The sequence below is a fragment of the Oncorhynchus gorbuscha genome, linkage group LG09, assembly GCF_021184085.1.
Source record: "Oncorhynchus gorbuscha isolate QuinsamMale2020 ecotype Even-year linkage group LG09, OgorEven_v1.0, whole genome shotgun sequence".
NCBI lineage: Eukaryota > Metazoa > Chordata > Actinopteri > Salmoniformes > Salmonidae > Oncorhynchus > Oncorhynchus gorbuscha.
In genome coordinates, this window is record NC_060181.1 from 8,423,317 (window position 1) to 8,438,566 (window position 15,250).

At 44.2% G+C, this 15,250-nt stretch overlaps 1 protein-coding gene across 1 annotated transcript; it reads left to right on the plus strand.

The window, feature by feature from the left end:
* Positions 1–1,345: 1,345 nt before the first annotated feature.
* On the plus strand, positions 1,346–15,189 carry LOC124043074 (low density lipoprotein receptor adapter protein 1-A-like; the record flags this gene model as incomplete). The annotated part of the gene is made up of 7 exons (XM_046361247.1): positions 1,346–1,699; positions 10,546–10,688; positions 11,082–11,194; positions 11,396–11,510; positions 12,839–12,911; positions 14,539–14,628; positions 15,083–15,189. Coding segments are annotated over exons 1-7 (726 nt in total), but the record flags the coding sequence as incomplete, so codon positions are not given.
* Between the last annotated feature and the right edge of the window lie 61 nt (positions 15,190–15,250).

The window sequence follows — 15,250 nt, forward strand, 5'->3', positions numbered from 1 at the left end:
CTCAGATAAGAATGTCTCTCTCTCCTCTCTCTCAGATAAGAATGTCTCTCTCTCCCTCTCTCAGATAAGAATGTCTCCCTCTCTCTCTCTCTCTCATATAAGAATGTCTCTCTCTCTGTCTCTCTCTCCCTCTCTCTCAGATAAGAATGTCTCTCTCTCAGATAAGAATGTCTCTCTCCCTCTCTCTCTCCCTCTCAGATAAGAATGTCTCTCTGTCTCTCTCTCTCTCTCTCCCTCTCTCTCAGATAAGAATGTCTCTCTGTCTCTCTCTCTCTCTCTCCCTCTCTCTCAGATAAGAATGTCTCTCTGTCTCTCTCTCTCTCTCTCTCTCCCTCTCTCTCAGATAAGAATGTCTCTCTCTCTCTCTCTCTCTCTCTCTCCCTCTCAGATAAGAATGTCTCTCTCTCTCTGTCTCTCTCCCTCTCTCTCAGATAAGAATGTCTCCCCCCCTCTCTCTCTCTCTCTCTCAGATAAGAATGTCTCTCTCTCTCTCTCTCAGATAAGAATGTCTCTCTCTCTCTCTCTCTCTCAGATAAGAATATCTCTCTCTCAGATAAGAATATCTCTCTCTCAGATAAGAATGTCTCTCTCTCTCTGTCTCTCTCCCTCTCTCTCAGATAAGAATGTCTCCCCCTCTCTCTCTCTCTCTCTCTCAGATAAGAATGTCTCTCTCTCTCTCTCTCTCTCAGATAAGAATGTCTCTCTCTTTCTCTCTCAGATAAGAATATCTCTCTCTCAGATAAGAATATCTCTCTCTCAGATAAGAATATCTCTCTCTCTCAGATAAGAAATCTCTATCTCTCTCTCAGATAAGTATATATCTATCTCTCTCAGATAAGAATATCTATCTCTCTCAGATAAGAATATCTCTCTCTTTCTCAGATAAGAATATCTCTCTCTTTCTCAGATAAGAATATCTCTCTTTCTCAGATAAGAATATCTCTCTCAGATAAGAATATCTCTCTCGCTCAGATAAGAATATCTCTCTCTTTCTCAGATAAGAATATCTCTCTCAGATAAGAATATCTCTCTCTCTCTCAGATATGAATATCTCTGATGTTGACATCTGTCTAGTCATCAGGCTCTTGTTAAGACTACTAAATGCACCAGAGCATTAAAAAAATGGTACCTCCAATGAGTGGAAAATTGATGAGAAACTTAAGAGTTCCTATTTGTCTGTGAACATACCTTTTTCCGCTAGTTTACTTCAATACTGATTACGGATTAGAATGGTATGCAGGAGTGTTACAGTTTATGACCACAAGGTGGCGACAGTATTATTTTTTGTTGATAACTCATGACTGTTGCGCTTTTTAAAAAAAAATGTTTTAAAACATTGTGACAAGTAGTCTAGCATCTTCGTTATCACTTGTTGATATCACAGTTGCAGATAATCGGTAATAAAGCAAAGGCAGTTGGACACTATTTTGACCTCTTGGGATTCCCTCCTGACGTATGTGACCGTGGGGATCCCCGTTCGGTTGATTGGCGGATATAAGCCCCGTCCACCGGGTCCTATTTCAACTCATTCCAAACACTCGAAGTCAACTACAGTCTTTTGAGCTCTGCGGTCTACAAACACCTTTGTCAAGTTGTCTTGTCCTGAAGTCGGTGATGGATGCCTTACGGTCGGCTGGAAGAGCGATCATCCGAAGTCCAAGCATCGCAAAACGGTCTTGGAATTCCGGCAAACATAAAAGTAAGATTTGTTTTAATTAAGTGAAAACTTCCTCTGGTTATTTTATTTATACCGAACAAAGTATTCGACAAAAACATTGTTTTAGTGGTGTAAACACAGCGAGTTATTAACACTTGCCAATTTTTGTTTTTATGTTTGTGGGTCCAATTTTCGTGTTATGCCGAATTTCTGACCGTTTGTAGGCGACTTGATAACTCTTGTTACATTCAGTGCAACACTTCTACATAATCTCATCAATCATATATCCGTTGCATGTTTGTCATTAGTTCACTCACTAGGCTGGTTCCTACCGTTGTCATGATTGGTGGCACCATTACGCTACCAATCAAGTAAAAAAAAACACGTAGCAACTACGTGTTACCTATGAAATGAACCCCGTTACAATATCATACCGCTTTTTTTTTTTGTTGGGGGGGGGGGTTTAGATGGAACTGGCAGTGTAGGCTGAGGACATTCCTATCTAGTAATCCACTATCCCCAAATCTTCCCAATTTGAGATCAGAGGCTGAAATGCACCACACCCTTGATGACCATAGTCCTCTCTCATGCAAAATGACTTAATTGCATGTTTGGATAACGGTACTCTATTTCCTGTATGCGGTCTACTTTGTCCCTATATTGGGACACTCTTTTTACTGTCACTGGTCAGTGTACTATTACAGTAGCCCAATTAGGGTAATTCTGCCTGTACATAAATAGCAGTGGTGTAAAGTACTTAAGTAAAAAATACTTTAAAGTAGTACTAAAGTCTTTTTTATGTGCATTTTCACTATACTTTATTATATTTTGACAACTTTTACTTCACTACATTCATAAATAAAATTAATGTACTTTTTACTCCATACATTTTCTCTGACACCCAAAAGTGCTCTTTACATGTTGAGTGTTTAACAGGACAGAAAAATGGTCTAATTCACACACTTATCAAGAGAACATCCCTACTGCCTCTGATCTGGAGGACTCACTAAACAGAGAACATCCCTACTGCCTCTAATCTGGAGGACTCACTAAACAGAGAACATCCCTGGTCATCACTACTGCCTCTGATCTGGAGGACTCACTAAACAGAGAACATCCCTACTGCCTCTGATCTGGAGGACTCACTAAACAGAGAACATCCCTACTGCCTCTGATCTGGAGGACTCACTAAACAGAGAACATCCCTACTGCCTCTGATCTGGAGGACTCACTAAACAGAGAAGATCCCTGGTCATCCCTACTGCCTCTAATCTGGAGGACTCACTAAACAGAGAACATCCCTACTGCCTCTGATCTGGAGGACTCACTAAACAGAGAACATCCCTGGTCATCCCTACTGCCTCTGATCTGGAGGACTCACTAAACAGAGAACATCCCTGGTCATCCCTACTGCCTCTGATCTGGAGGACTCACTAAACAGAACATCCCTGGTCATCCCTACTGCCTCTGATCTGGAGGACTCACTAAACAGAGAACATCCCTACTGCCTCTGATCTGGAGGACTCACTAAACAGAGAACATCCCTACTGCCTCTGATCTGGAGGACTCACTAAACAGAGAACATCCCTGGTCATCCCTACTGCCTCTGATCTGGAGGACTCACTAAACACATGCTTTGTTTGTAAATTAATGTCAGTTGTAGTGTGTGTGTAATACTTGATACTTAAGTACATTTGAAAACCAAATACTTAAAAAAAAAAAACTTTTACTCTAATAATATTTTCCTGTGGGGGGGGGCACATGGAAGGTCAGTTGACCACCCTATTGGTGACATAGTGTACTACTATTGACCAGGGTCCCATAAGGCTCAGGTCAAAAGTAGTGCACTATGTAGAGAATAGGGTGGGATGCAGATTCTCCCTTGATCCTGGGCCAGGTGGGTGATTCGGTGGCGTCCGGGGAAATTAGACCTACTGATCACTATAGACAAGATATCAGCTACAGGGACCAGCCAGTAACATTAACCAGCCACAGTAACATTAACCATGCTGCTATTAATCAGATACTCAAATGGCCGCTCTGACAACCGATATATAAATGGAAGGCAGTCGGGGGAGGAGGTAAGGTCAGGTGGGACCGTTCTAGCCAATGAGAGGGCAGGTGTGTGTGAACAACAGGCGCAACTCTGATATAAAGTGTTTGTAGTTTTTTTATATCCGTACACTCGACAACCAAACTTAGATTCTATCAAATAAGACGTAGCAAATAAACCATTACATGTTTTGTTTAACCACATTCAACACTCGTATAAAAACCCCTCGCTTGGTGAGCGTATACATTTAAAACCCCTCGCTTGGTGAGCGTATACATTTAAAACCCCTCGCTTGGTGAGCGTATACATTTAAAACCCCTCGCTTGGTGAGCGTATACATTTAAAACAAATAACAAAAATAATCCAAAAACACCACCTGCTGGAGATGACTGATCATCGCTCTTACCTCTTCTCCTCTGGTCCGCAGCGTGGCTGGGTTCAGGTTTGGGAACTGCTGGTGCTTCCTCTGTCAACATTCCGCACACTTACGGATATTGTGTTTTATTGAAGCTTCTTAATTTAAGGGGCCTACCGAGTGGCGCTGCAGTCTAAAGGCACTGCATCTCAGTGCTCGAGGCGTCACTACAGACCCTGGTTCGATCCAGGGGTGTATCCTAACCGACTGTGATCGGAAGTCTCATAGGGAGGCGCACAATTTGGTCTGGCGTCATCCGGGTTAAGGGAGGGTTTGACCGGGAGGCCGTCATTGTAAAAAATAAATCATAATAATAAATTGTTCTTAACTGAGTTACCTAGTTAAATAACTCATGAAATCATGTTCCAAGTTAACACAAATTGTCATGTTGATTTAACTGTGATGTAGAGCTACAGGGTAGAGGTAGGTAATGTTGATTTAACTGTGATGTAGAGCTACAGGGTAGAGGTAGGTAATGTTGATTTCTAAGCTACTGGCAGTGACCTGCTTTCTGGCCTCTAATCTACAGTAGGCTTTCTGACTGTTTAGGGTTTTCTGAATTGGTTTTCCAGGTTGAGGGGGGGGGGAAGTCATCAGTCATTACTACTGACCCATATGGTTCAACCTGCAGGACTGGCCGTGGTCATTACTACTGACCCATATGGTTCAACCTGCAGGACTGGCCGTGGTCATTACTACTGACCCATATGGTTCAGCCTGCAGGACTGGCCGTGGTCATTACTACTGACCCATATGGTTCAACCTGCAGGACTGGCCGTGGTCAGGCATGTAGACTGGGGACAATCTCTTTCTTTTGGATAGAAGTTGCCCTCAGGCACAGATGCATAATCTATTTACAGTCTCCCAGAAAACTCATTTTTCTCTGCACCGCCAAGGGCGACTTGTCCCAGCAGCCCTCACCCTTTCCTCTTGTCCCAGCAGCCCCCCCTTTCCTCTTGTCCCAGCAGCCCTCACCCTTTCCTCTTGTCCCAGCAGCCCTCACCCTTTCCTCTTGTCCCAGCAGCCCTCACTCTTTCCTCTTGTCCCAGCAGCCCTCACTCTTTCCTCTTGTCCCAGCAGCCCTCACCCTTTCCTCTTGTCCCAGCAGCCCTCAGCCTTTTCCTCTTGTCCCAGCAGCCCTCACTCTTTCCTCTTGTCCCAGCAGCCCTCACCCTTTCCTCTTGTCCCAGCAGCCCTCACCCTTTTCTCTGGCACATGCACCATTGGCTAATATAGGTCCATTTTGAGGCCACATCACTTCCATATTACTACAGATCACCAACAGTATCGTTTGTCCTCGTATTATAAGGCTCCTCTTAATTTCAGAGTACATACCATTTAGGAACTAGAATGCTCAATAGTCATGTTTATTCAGTCATACCTAGTTCTGTGAAATCCATTTAGTTCTACCCACACACACACACACACACACACTCCTATAGTATGTGTTGACTTCTGTGAATTGAATGTTTTTCATCATTCCTATAGGTGTTGTTGACAGAGTTCTGAGAATTCACTATTGTTTGTTCAGTCATTTACATCCACCTTGAAAACCCTGGATTCTAATTGGCTGTTGTGTTGCTAAAGGACTCAGGTGTGTGTGTGTGTTTCCTGTTGCTGTGGCAATGTTTTTGTGACCTTTGATCTACATTGGGACTGAGTGGTCGACCTCCCTGCGTTATCGTGTGTGTCACTGTAGTCTATAGGTTCAACTTACATCCAGAAACCTGACATGAACGTGAACCCTCTCTGCTCTTCTAAGAAGCATTGTTTTCATTGGACATAGCCCCACAGGTCTTCTAAGAAGCAGTGTTTTCATTGGACATAGCCCTCTCTGCTCTTCTAAGAAGCAGTGTTTTCATTGGACATAGCCCTACAGGGTCTTCTAAGAAGCAGTGTTTTCATTGGACATAGCCCTACAGGTCTTCTAAGAAGCGAGTGTTTTCATTGGACATAGCCCTACAGGTCTTCTAAGAAGCGAGTGTTTTCATTGGACATAGCCCTACAGGTCTTCTAAGAAGCAGTGTTTTCATTGGATGTAGCCCTCTCTGCTCTTCTAAGAAGAAGTGTTTTCATTGGACATAGCCCTACAGGTCTTCTAAGAAGTCCAATGTTTTCATTGGACATAACAGGTCTTCTAAGAAGCAGTGTTTTCAGACATAGCCCTCTCTGCTCTTCTAAGAAGCAGTGACACACTGGTCTTCTACATGGCAGAAACACAGGGTCTTCTAGAAGCAGTGTTTTCATTGGACATAGCCCCAGGTCTTCACGAGTGTTTTCATTGGACATAGCCCTACAGGTCTTCTAAGAAGCGAGTGTTTTCATTGGACATAGCCCTACAGGTCTTCTAAGAAGCGAGTGTTTTCATTGGACATAGCCCTACAGGTCTTCTAAGAAGCAGTGTTTTCATTGGATGTTAGCCCTGTCAGAAGTCGGCTCCTTTTAGTCCAATGTCCCTAGATAACAGACTTTATGTAGACCGTAGACCTAAAGTGACACACTGGATCTACATGGCAGAAACACAAACTTTCATTTCTCCCTCACTGTTTGAATATCTTTCCTTCCATTCAATCCCTCATCTGAAGACTTGGCAATGACGCAAAGTCATTGAACAATTTTTTTCAGTTGAATATCTTTCCTTCATAAACCATCTCTAAGGGAAAGTCATTGATTTTTTTTTGTGTTTTTTTTTTGAGGGATTGATAAGGGAAAGTCATTAATGGCGATCTTTAGGCTTGCGTCTGTCACCCCTACATTCAGCTGATTCCCCTCACTGACCCCTGGACCCTAACCCATCCATCTTGTCATCTGGTCCTCAGGCAGTCAGATGAATGGAAGGAGGGGGGGAGAGAGAGAAATGAAAGCGGCTAGGATATGTGTTTCTGCCATATAGATCCAGTGCGTCACTTTAGGTCTACGGTCTACATAAAGTCTGACAGGGATAACATCCATGCCTTCTGCCTGGTCTTTTTGGAGCCTCGTCCACAAAGTTGAGCTGCTTGTTAACACACACACACACGCACGCACACACACACACACACACACTCCTCCTCATGGTATACAGTGATGTATATGTTTTGGTCATTAGTCAGAATCATGGTTAACAAACCAGAAAAAACACTGGGACTGTTTTGTAGTTTTAAATGGAACCGTTCTGGGGATGGTGTGTCAATGTGGTGTGTCTGGGTGAGAGAGGTCTGTCTGCATCTGGGTGAGAGAGAAGGTCTGTGTATCTGTGTGTATGGCAGTGTGCACTAGATCTCCATAGTTCTAGAAGGCTACAGAACCGATAAGGAATGAGAGAATTGACTTCAATAGTTTATTACTCACTGCCCCCCTCCCCGTTTGGCCTTCCGTCTGTCTCCTTCAATTCAATAATATATAATAATAATATTAATAATAATATATGCCATTTAGCAGACGCTTTTATCCAAAGCGACTTACAGTCATGTGTGCATACATTCTACGTATGGGTGGTCCCGGGGATTGAACCCACTACCCTGGCGTTACAAGCGAGAACTGAGCTACAGAAGGACACATGGAAGTAGGATGACGTGACCTACTGCGTGTTAAGGGTTAATTTGCCTGGCTTCCCATCTACACAGCTCTATCCAAATCCCACGCCCACTGTTTCTTCTCCATGATGAGTGCAGCTAGTGACTGTGCAGTAGGCTAGAAGTTGTCAGGCAGAGGCTTCATAGAAGGTAGCTGGTCCTAGATGACTTACTCCAGGATAAAAAGAATGAAAACATTGATGGAGACTCTGGAACAGAACCATATTTCTCTTATCATTACTTGTAAAAGTTAGTGTACAAGACTATTCCATTTTTTTTTTTTGTCTCAATATTCTTTCCCTTTTCTCCCCCTCAATATTTTTGCCCTCTTTTGCAGGTCAGCTGTAGGTTAGTTCTGAGTAAAAACATGTACTTTTGCCTAAAAGTTGTTTTCTTTCACCATGATCCATAGTATTTTTTTTGTTGTACTTTTTTAATGTTCATATTCAAAGTCCTGTTTTAAAGGAAAATATATTTTAGCTCCACACGACTGACTCAACACTTTCAGAGACGGATGTAGCAACCTACATCTATCTCATAATATTGACCCTGTTCTCAAACACAGTTGAATATAGCATCTGGACTTTGACCCACCTTGCTGCTTGGAAACATGTGAGAACAACCTGGAGGTCATGACCTTCTACTGATCTTGATCCCATAGAGTATATATCTCTATGGTTCAAACTTTATTATAGTTTTGTGATTTTTAATATTTGTTTTAAGATATTTATTTAAAGTTAGTCTGTTTTCTGACTTGATTTACTGGTTATTTTGCTTAACATTTTAGTTTTTTATATATATATTTATTGTGTTTGGGAGAGGAAGTAGCTGTGGGAGTCTGAGACATTTATGTGTTGGGAGACAGTTTTTTGGAATGTCACATCTTGCCACTGGGGGGCAGTAATGCATAAGGAGATGGGGACCATAGACTTGGATAGACAGCATCTCTGTGTGATGAGGGTTTCTGTGAGTGTGGGAAGCACTGTTGAGGACATCTCTCTTGAAATAGTCCATTTTGTTCTACAAGAGAGATTCATTGACTGATCCCTTCCTGATGACCCTGCTGTCATGATTCCAACCCCGGGTCATTAGGTCATGCCAGCCCCTGGGTCATTAGGTCATGCCAGCCCCTGGGTCATTAGGTCATGCCAGACCCCTGGGTCATTAGGTCATGCCAGCCCCCGGGTCATTAGGTCATGCCAACCCCCGGGTCATTAGGTCATGCCAACCCCCGGGTCATTAGGTCATGCCAACCCCGGGTCATTAGGTCATGCCAACCCCGGGTCATCACGAGGGATCAACTAATGAATTTGGAACTTTTGCCCAGTTGACTAAATAAATGTAAAAAAAAAATGGCAAAAGTCCTCAAGGTCACTGCCCATGATAACTTTATGTTCGTGTTTCTGTTAAACCAAACAAGACTCTGCGTTCCAGAGAGGTGGTCGTTCGGTTTCTAAAGCGTGATGACAGTTGTCCACAGACAGAATATTCTCTCCACGAACGCTTGGGATGCAGGGGCAGAAACCACAGCTTTGGATAAACAGCCATCCTTGCCTGCCAGAACTGGAGAGGTAACTCTGTAAACATGCCCAGCTTTACCTCTTCCAGGTATTTCCACAGCTCACACAGGACACAATGCCCTGACAGGTTGACCTCTTCCAGGTATTTCCACAGCTCACACAGGACACAATGCCCTGCCAGGTTGACCTCTTCCAGGTATTTCCACAGCTCACACAGGACACAATGTCCTGACAGGTTGACCTCTTCCAGGTATTTCCACAGCTCACACAGGACACAATGCCCTGACAGGTTGACCTTCCGGCTGGACTATCCTCGTTGCGAGGAAACTATATTTCTGAAGAACTGTGGTCGAGATGCTTGCTGCATTCAACGTGCTGTCATCTTGCTTGGGGTCCTGCTGCTCCATGTCTGTACTCTCTGATATGCTGAAGTACAATAGACTCTGCTTCCCTCATCAGCTCCATCTATGTTGAGCAAGCTGCTGTAGAGAGTGAGGATGAAGTTTGCTGCCAGAGGATTCAGTATGCATGCAAAGCGCTCTCGCAGTGACTTCAGGAGGACCTGTGCCAACTGTTTTGCAACAGTAGTTGACTGCAAGTGTGACTCGAGGTTGAGACGACACGGTACCACATCAGACAGCGACCGGCTGTCAGTTTGAAGTCGGTGTGTATTGAGAACGGCTCCAGCAACTTCACAAGCTGCTCTAGTTTGGCCCAGTCATGCTCCGTGCTCGGATTTCTTCCCTGTTAGTTAGTGGCCTAGCTTGGTCCAGTCACGCTCCGTGCTCCCACCTCAGATTTCTTCCCTGTTAGTTAGTGGCATGGCTTGGCCCAGTCATGCTCCGTGCTCCCACCTCAGATTTCTTCCCTGTTAGTTAGTGGCATGGCTTGGCCCAGTCATGCTCCGTGCTCCCACCTCAGATTTCTTCCCTGTTAGTTAGTGGCCTAGCTTGGCCCAGTCACGCTCCGTGCTCCCACCTAGATTTCTTCCCTGTTAGTTAGTGGCAGCCCAGTCATTTCAGATTTCTTCCCTGTTAGTTAGTGGCATGGCTTGGCCCAGTCACGCTCCGTGCTCCCACCTCAGATTTCTTCCCTGTTAGTTAGTGGCCTAGCTTGTGCATCATTATCACTAGCTCTTTGAAACCTCTGCATCTACTACTTTCAGCATTAAACTCCATTTAGATTTTTGGCCAAAGTTTAGAAGATAAATTCTAACGAATTATGGTTTTTTTTTTTTCTTCAGTTTACTACATTATTGTATTTCTTTATTTAGTTTTTGTTTTACTATAACAACCTTGCTGTGGTTGACCCCCTATTCCTTACAATCTTATAACCTGTCTCTCTAGAACTTCCTGAGAACTGGACCGACACGAGGGAGACTGTTGTGGAGGGCATGACCTTTAACCTCCGCCACCTAGGCATGACCGTGGTGGACCAGGCCAAAGGAGAGGACCAATCAGCAGCTGCTGTCAAGAGGATCGTTGCCACGGTGAGCTGTAATGTCATGCAAGTAGGAGGGATTGGAATTTCAAAGCACAGGAAGTTCCTAAACTCTTGATTTTAGATTATATTTTTGGAGTTGATCTTGATTGCTTTTGCTCTCAAGAACAGCATTTATTTTTTCTTAAGTGCTTCACGATAACTAAATAATGTGGCTCCTTTAAAAACAAATGATCAAATAGCTGTATTGGTTTCATCATATTGTTGATCATCTTTTATCTTAGCATCAATGCTTACTGATAATAGATATATCTATTATTGTGATTTATTTTAAGATTTTTGTCTAATTATTGTTATCTCATATTGATCCAGGCCAAGGCCATTGGGAATAAAAGATTTGTAATGAATCTATATTCTCTGTCTTCAACTCTATCCCCTCCAGGCCAAAGCGGGAGGTAAGAAGCCTCCGAAGGTTTCTCTGAAGGTTTCTCCTCAGGGTATAATGCTCTACGATAGTCTGACCAACCAGCTGCTAGACAACATCTCCATATACAGGTGTGTGTGGTGGGGAGAGGGCAAATGTCTTTGAAAATACATCTCCCTACAAGAGACCAGACCTCCACAGAGCTGGGTGATCTCTCCTCTCCTCCTCTCTCTCTCTCTCTCTGAGGACACTTGCCATTTTAAACCATAACTGTAAACCGCTGAATTTATTTTGCCCTCTGACATTTTAACCTTTGCCCTTGTGTCCTGCAGGATATCCTACTGCACGGCGGACAAGCTGCACGACAAGGTGTTTGCCTACATTTCCCAGAACACCCTCAACGGAACACTGGAGTGCCACGCCTACCTCTGCTCCAAGAGGAAAGTGGTGAGTGTGAACTGACGCCACAACAGCCCCTATAATCTGAAAGGACTGGATGAGTCTAAGAAATATTCTCATGCCTCTGCTTGGACCTCCTGTAAACTATTATTTTTACTTATCTACACTGAACAAAAATATAAACACAACATGTAAAGTGTTGGTTTCATGAGCTGAAAGGAAAGATCCCAGAAATGTTCCATACTGCACAAAAAAGCTTATTTATCCCAAATGTTGTGCTCAAATTTGCTTTATATACATGTTACTGAGCATTTCTCCTTTGCCAAGATAATCCATCCACCTGACAGGTGTGGCATATCAAGAAGCTGATTGAACAGCTTGATCATTACACAGGTGCACCTTGTGCTGGGGACAAAAAAAGGCCTCTAAAATGTGCAGTTTTTTTCACACAACGACACAGATGTCTCTAGTTTTAAGAGATCGTAAGAGTACTGGAGGACCAGGGTGACAGTGTTTGGGGGTACTGGAGGACCAGGGTGACAGTGTTTGGGGGTACTGGAGGACCAGGGTGACAGTGTTTGGGGGTACTGGAGGACCAGGGTGACAGTGTTTGGGGGTACTGGAGGACCAGGGTGACAGTGTTTGGGGGTACTGGAGGACCAGGGTGACAGTGTTTGGGGGTACTGGAGGACCAGGGTGACAGTGTTTGGGGGTACTGGAGGACCAGGGTGACAGTGTTTGGGGGTACTGGAGGACCAGGGTGACAGTGTTTGGGGGTACTGGAGGACCAGGGTGACAGTGTTTGGGGGTACTGGAGGACCAGGGTGACAGTGTTTGGGGGTACTGGAGGACCAGGGTGACAGTGTTTGGGGGTACTGGAGGACCAGGGTTGAGGAAATCAATCCACTCCTTAGAACAGGATCTAACAACCTTCCTACTATAACTACTGGTTGTGTAGGGTTTTGTTCCAGTCCTGCTCTAACCCAGCTGACTCTACTAATCAGCTACTCAGCAGCACTTTGAGCACCTGATTCGGGTATATTAAAGCGGGGGGCTGGAACAAAAGCCTGCCTTAAAACATGTTTGCTTCCAATATAACCCCTCCATCTGACTGGCCTTCTCTCGTTCCCCCGGGGGAAACATTAGAAGGTTGCACTCCTCGCGCCCCCCTTTTTCGACTGCATGTGTTGCTGGGATTTTGAAAAACATACATACATACATACATACATTTTACTTAATAAAAGTATATTTTTCAATTGGTCTTGTTCAATCATGTTTGTATGTGGTCCCATTTAGTGTCCTTTTGATTGTTAATGTTGTTTAATTGGGGCTTATAACATTATAACAACTTTGTGAATGTTCTATTTCTCTCCTAGGCCCAGGCAGTGACTCTGACTGTAGCACAGGCCTTTAAAGTGGCCTTTGAGTTCTGGCAGGTTGCCAAAGAAGGTAGGTTGCTGTTCAAACCCTGCTACCCTCCAGAAGGGGATGGTCTGTACAGGTGTATCAAAGCTGAGGCTGGAAAAACGGCTTCAATCTCAAGACCATCCGACTGTTAAATAGTTCCCACTAGCCGGCCTCCTGCCCAGTTCCCCCTGGCCCTGAACTTTAGCCGGCCTCCTGCCCAGTTCCCCCTGGCCCTGAACTTTAGCCGGCCTCCTGCCCAGTTCCCCCTGGCCCTGAACTTTAGCCGGCCTCCTGCCCAGTTCCCCCTGGCCCTGAACTTTAGCCGGCCTCCTGCCCAGTTCCCCCTGGCCCTGAACTTTAGCCGGCCTCCTGCCCAGTTCCCCTGCCCAGTTCCCAGGCCCTGAAATTTAGTTGTCGTCACTAGCCGGCTAGCATCCGGTTACTTAGAAGCTGCTCTCCTGTGGACATGGTCATAGAACGCTGGTCACTTTAATAATGTTTACATCCTGTTTTACCCACTTCATATGTGTATATACTGTATACTAGTTAAGTCCAACTATTACTGTAATGTTACATATGCTATATATTTTATCATACTGGCCATTTATAGATTTTTATTTATATATATACACACATACAGACTCCGACATTGCTCGTCTTTAATATTTTATACTGTTGTGTATTGTTAGATATTACTGCACTGGTGGAGCTAGAAACACAAGCATTTCGCTACACTGGCATCCGTTTTAAATATGTGTATGCAGCCAATAGCATTAGATTGTTGCTATAGAGACACCCTATTACACGCAACCTGGGAAATGGGGACACGTACATTTATTTACACACGAGGTCACAATTTAGCATTTTCTATATGAAATCGAATGTTATTTGTCACATGCGGTGAATAAAACCGGTGTAGACTTTACCCACAACAAGTTTAGTTAACAGCCCTTAAACAACAGTGCAGAGTTAAAAAGGAAGACATTTGCTAAAAGGAGGAGGAAGAAAAATGGTATCACAACATGAGAGCAACGAGGCTATGTACAAGGAGTACTGGTGCAGGGGTACCAGGTTGTTGAAGTAATATGTAGGTAGGGGGGGGGGTAAGTGACTAGGGAATCAGGATAGATCATTAACAGAGTAGCAGCTGCAGCGTGTGTATTAGAGGTGTTGAGTCCAGTGAGGTGAGGCGACGCAACAACAAAATACAAAGGCTGTCAAAGCAAAAAGTCTGGGTAGCTGCTGTTGGGTAGCTGCTGTTGGGTAGCTGCTGTTGGGTAGCTGCTGTTGGGTAGCTGCTGTTGGGTAGCTGCTGTTCGGTAGCCACTTTGCTGAATTGTATCTGCTGTCTTTTGGCTGGGGGGGTGTAGCTGCTGTTCGGTAGCTGCTGTTGGGTAGCCACTTTGCTGAATTGTATCTGCTGTCTTTTGGCTTGGGGGGGTGTAGCTGCTGTTGAAAGGGTAGCTGCTGTTCAGGTAGCTGGTGTTCGGTAGCCACTTTGCTGAATTGTATCTGCTGTCTTTTGGCTTCAGAGTTTTTAAATATAATGTTCAACAGATTTATGTTACGATGGAATGCACTAATTGTATGTCTGGGGGTGTAGAAGCTGTTCAGTAGCCGTGTGAAATGCCTGTCTTGCCTGTTGATGGTAGTATTTTGTGTCTTGTAGAGAAGAGGGTGAAGTCCGGCTCGGCTGGAGAAGCATCCGGCAGCTCTCAATTAGAAGGATCCAACAGCCTGGCTAGTCTGAAAGGAGAAGGTGAGGTGATACACATCACACACAGAGCGAGACTGAGGCTGCATTTTCAATTGAAGCTCAATTCTGATTTTTTTTATTTTTTTTTATTTTTTTCACCAATCCGATCAGCTCTGGAAAAATATCAGAATTTTACTGGCTGTGTAAACGCAGCCCTCAAACACACACGCTCTCCATCTTTATCCAATGCAGACATTCAGAGTTTTTAAATATAATGTTCAACAGATTTATGTTACGATGGAATGCACTAATTGTATGTCTGTCTGGATAAGAGCATCTGCTAAATGACTACAGTGTAAATCAGAATAACATTTACTTTGTTATTTAGCAATGAAATGCCTGTCTTGTATTTCCTCCTGAGGCCTTGGTTGGATCCTTAGGATTTTGTTGGGACTGGGCTTTCTGTCCAACTGTAAACACTCAATCTGATTTGATTGGCTGATTTTTGTCTCCATAGATGTTGCCACGGGTAACCTACTGGACCTGGAGGAACGGACTCATGTTGCCGTGGTTCTGGAAACCAATGGCAACGAGGAGTTCCAGGTGGGCTGTGGGACCACACCGCTCCCGAGGACATTGATAACAACAACACTGTCTGTGGGACGTTTCAAATCAACCGTTTTGT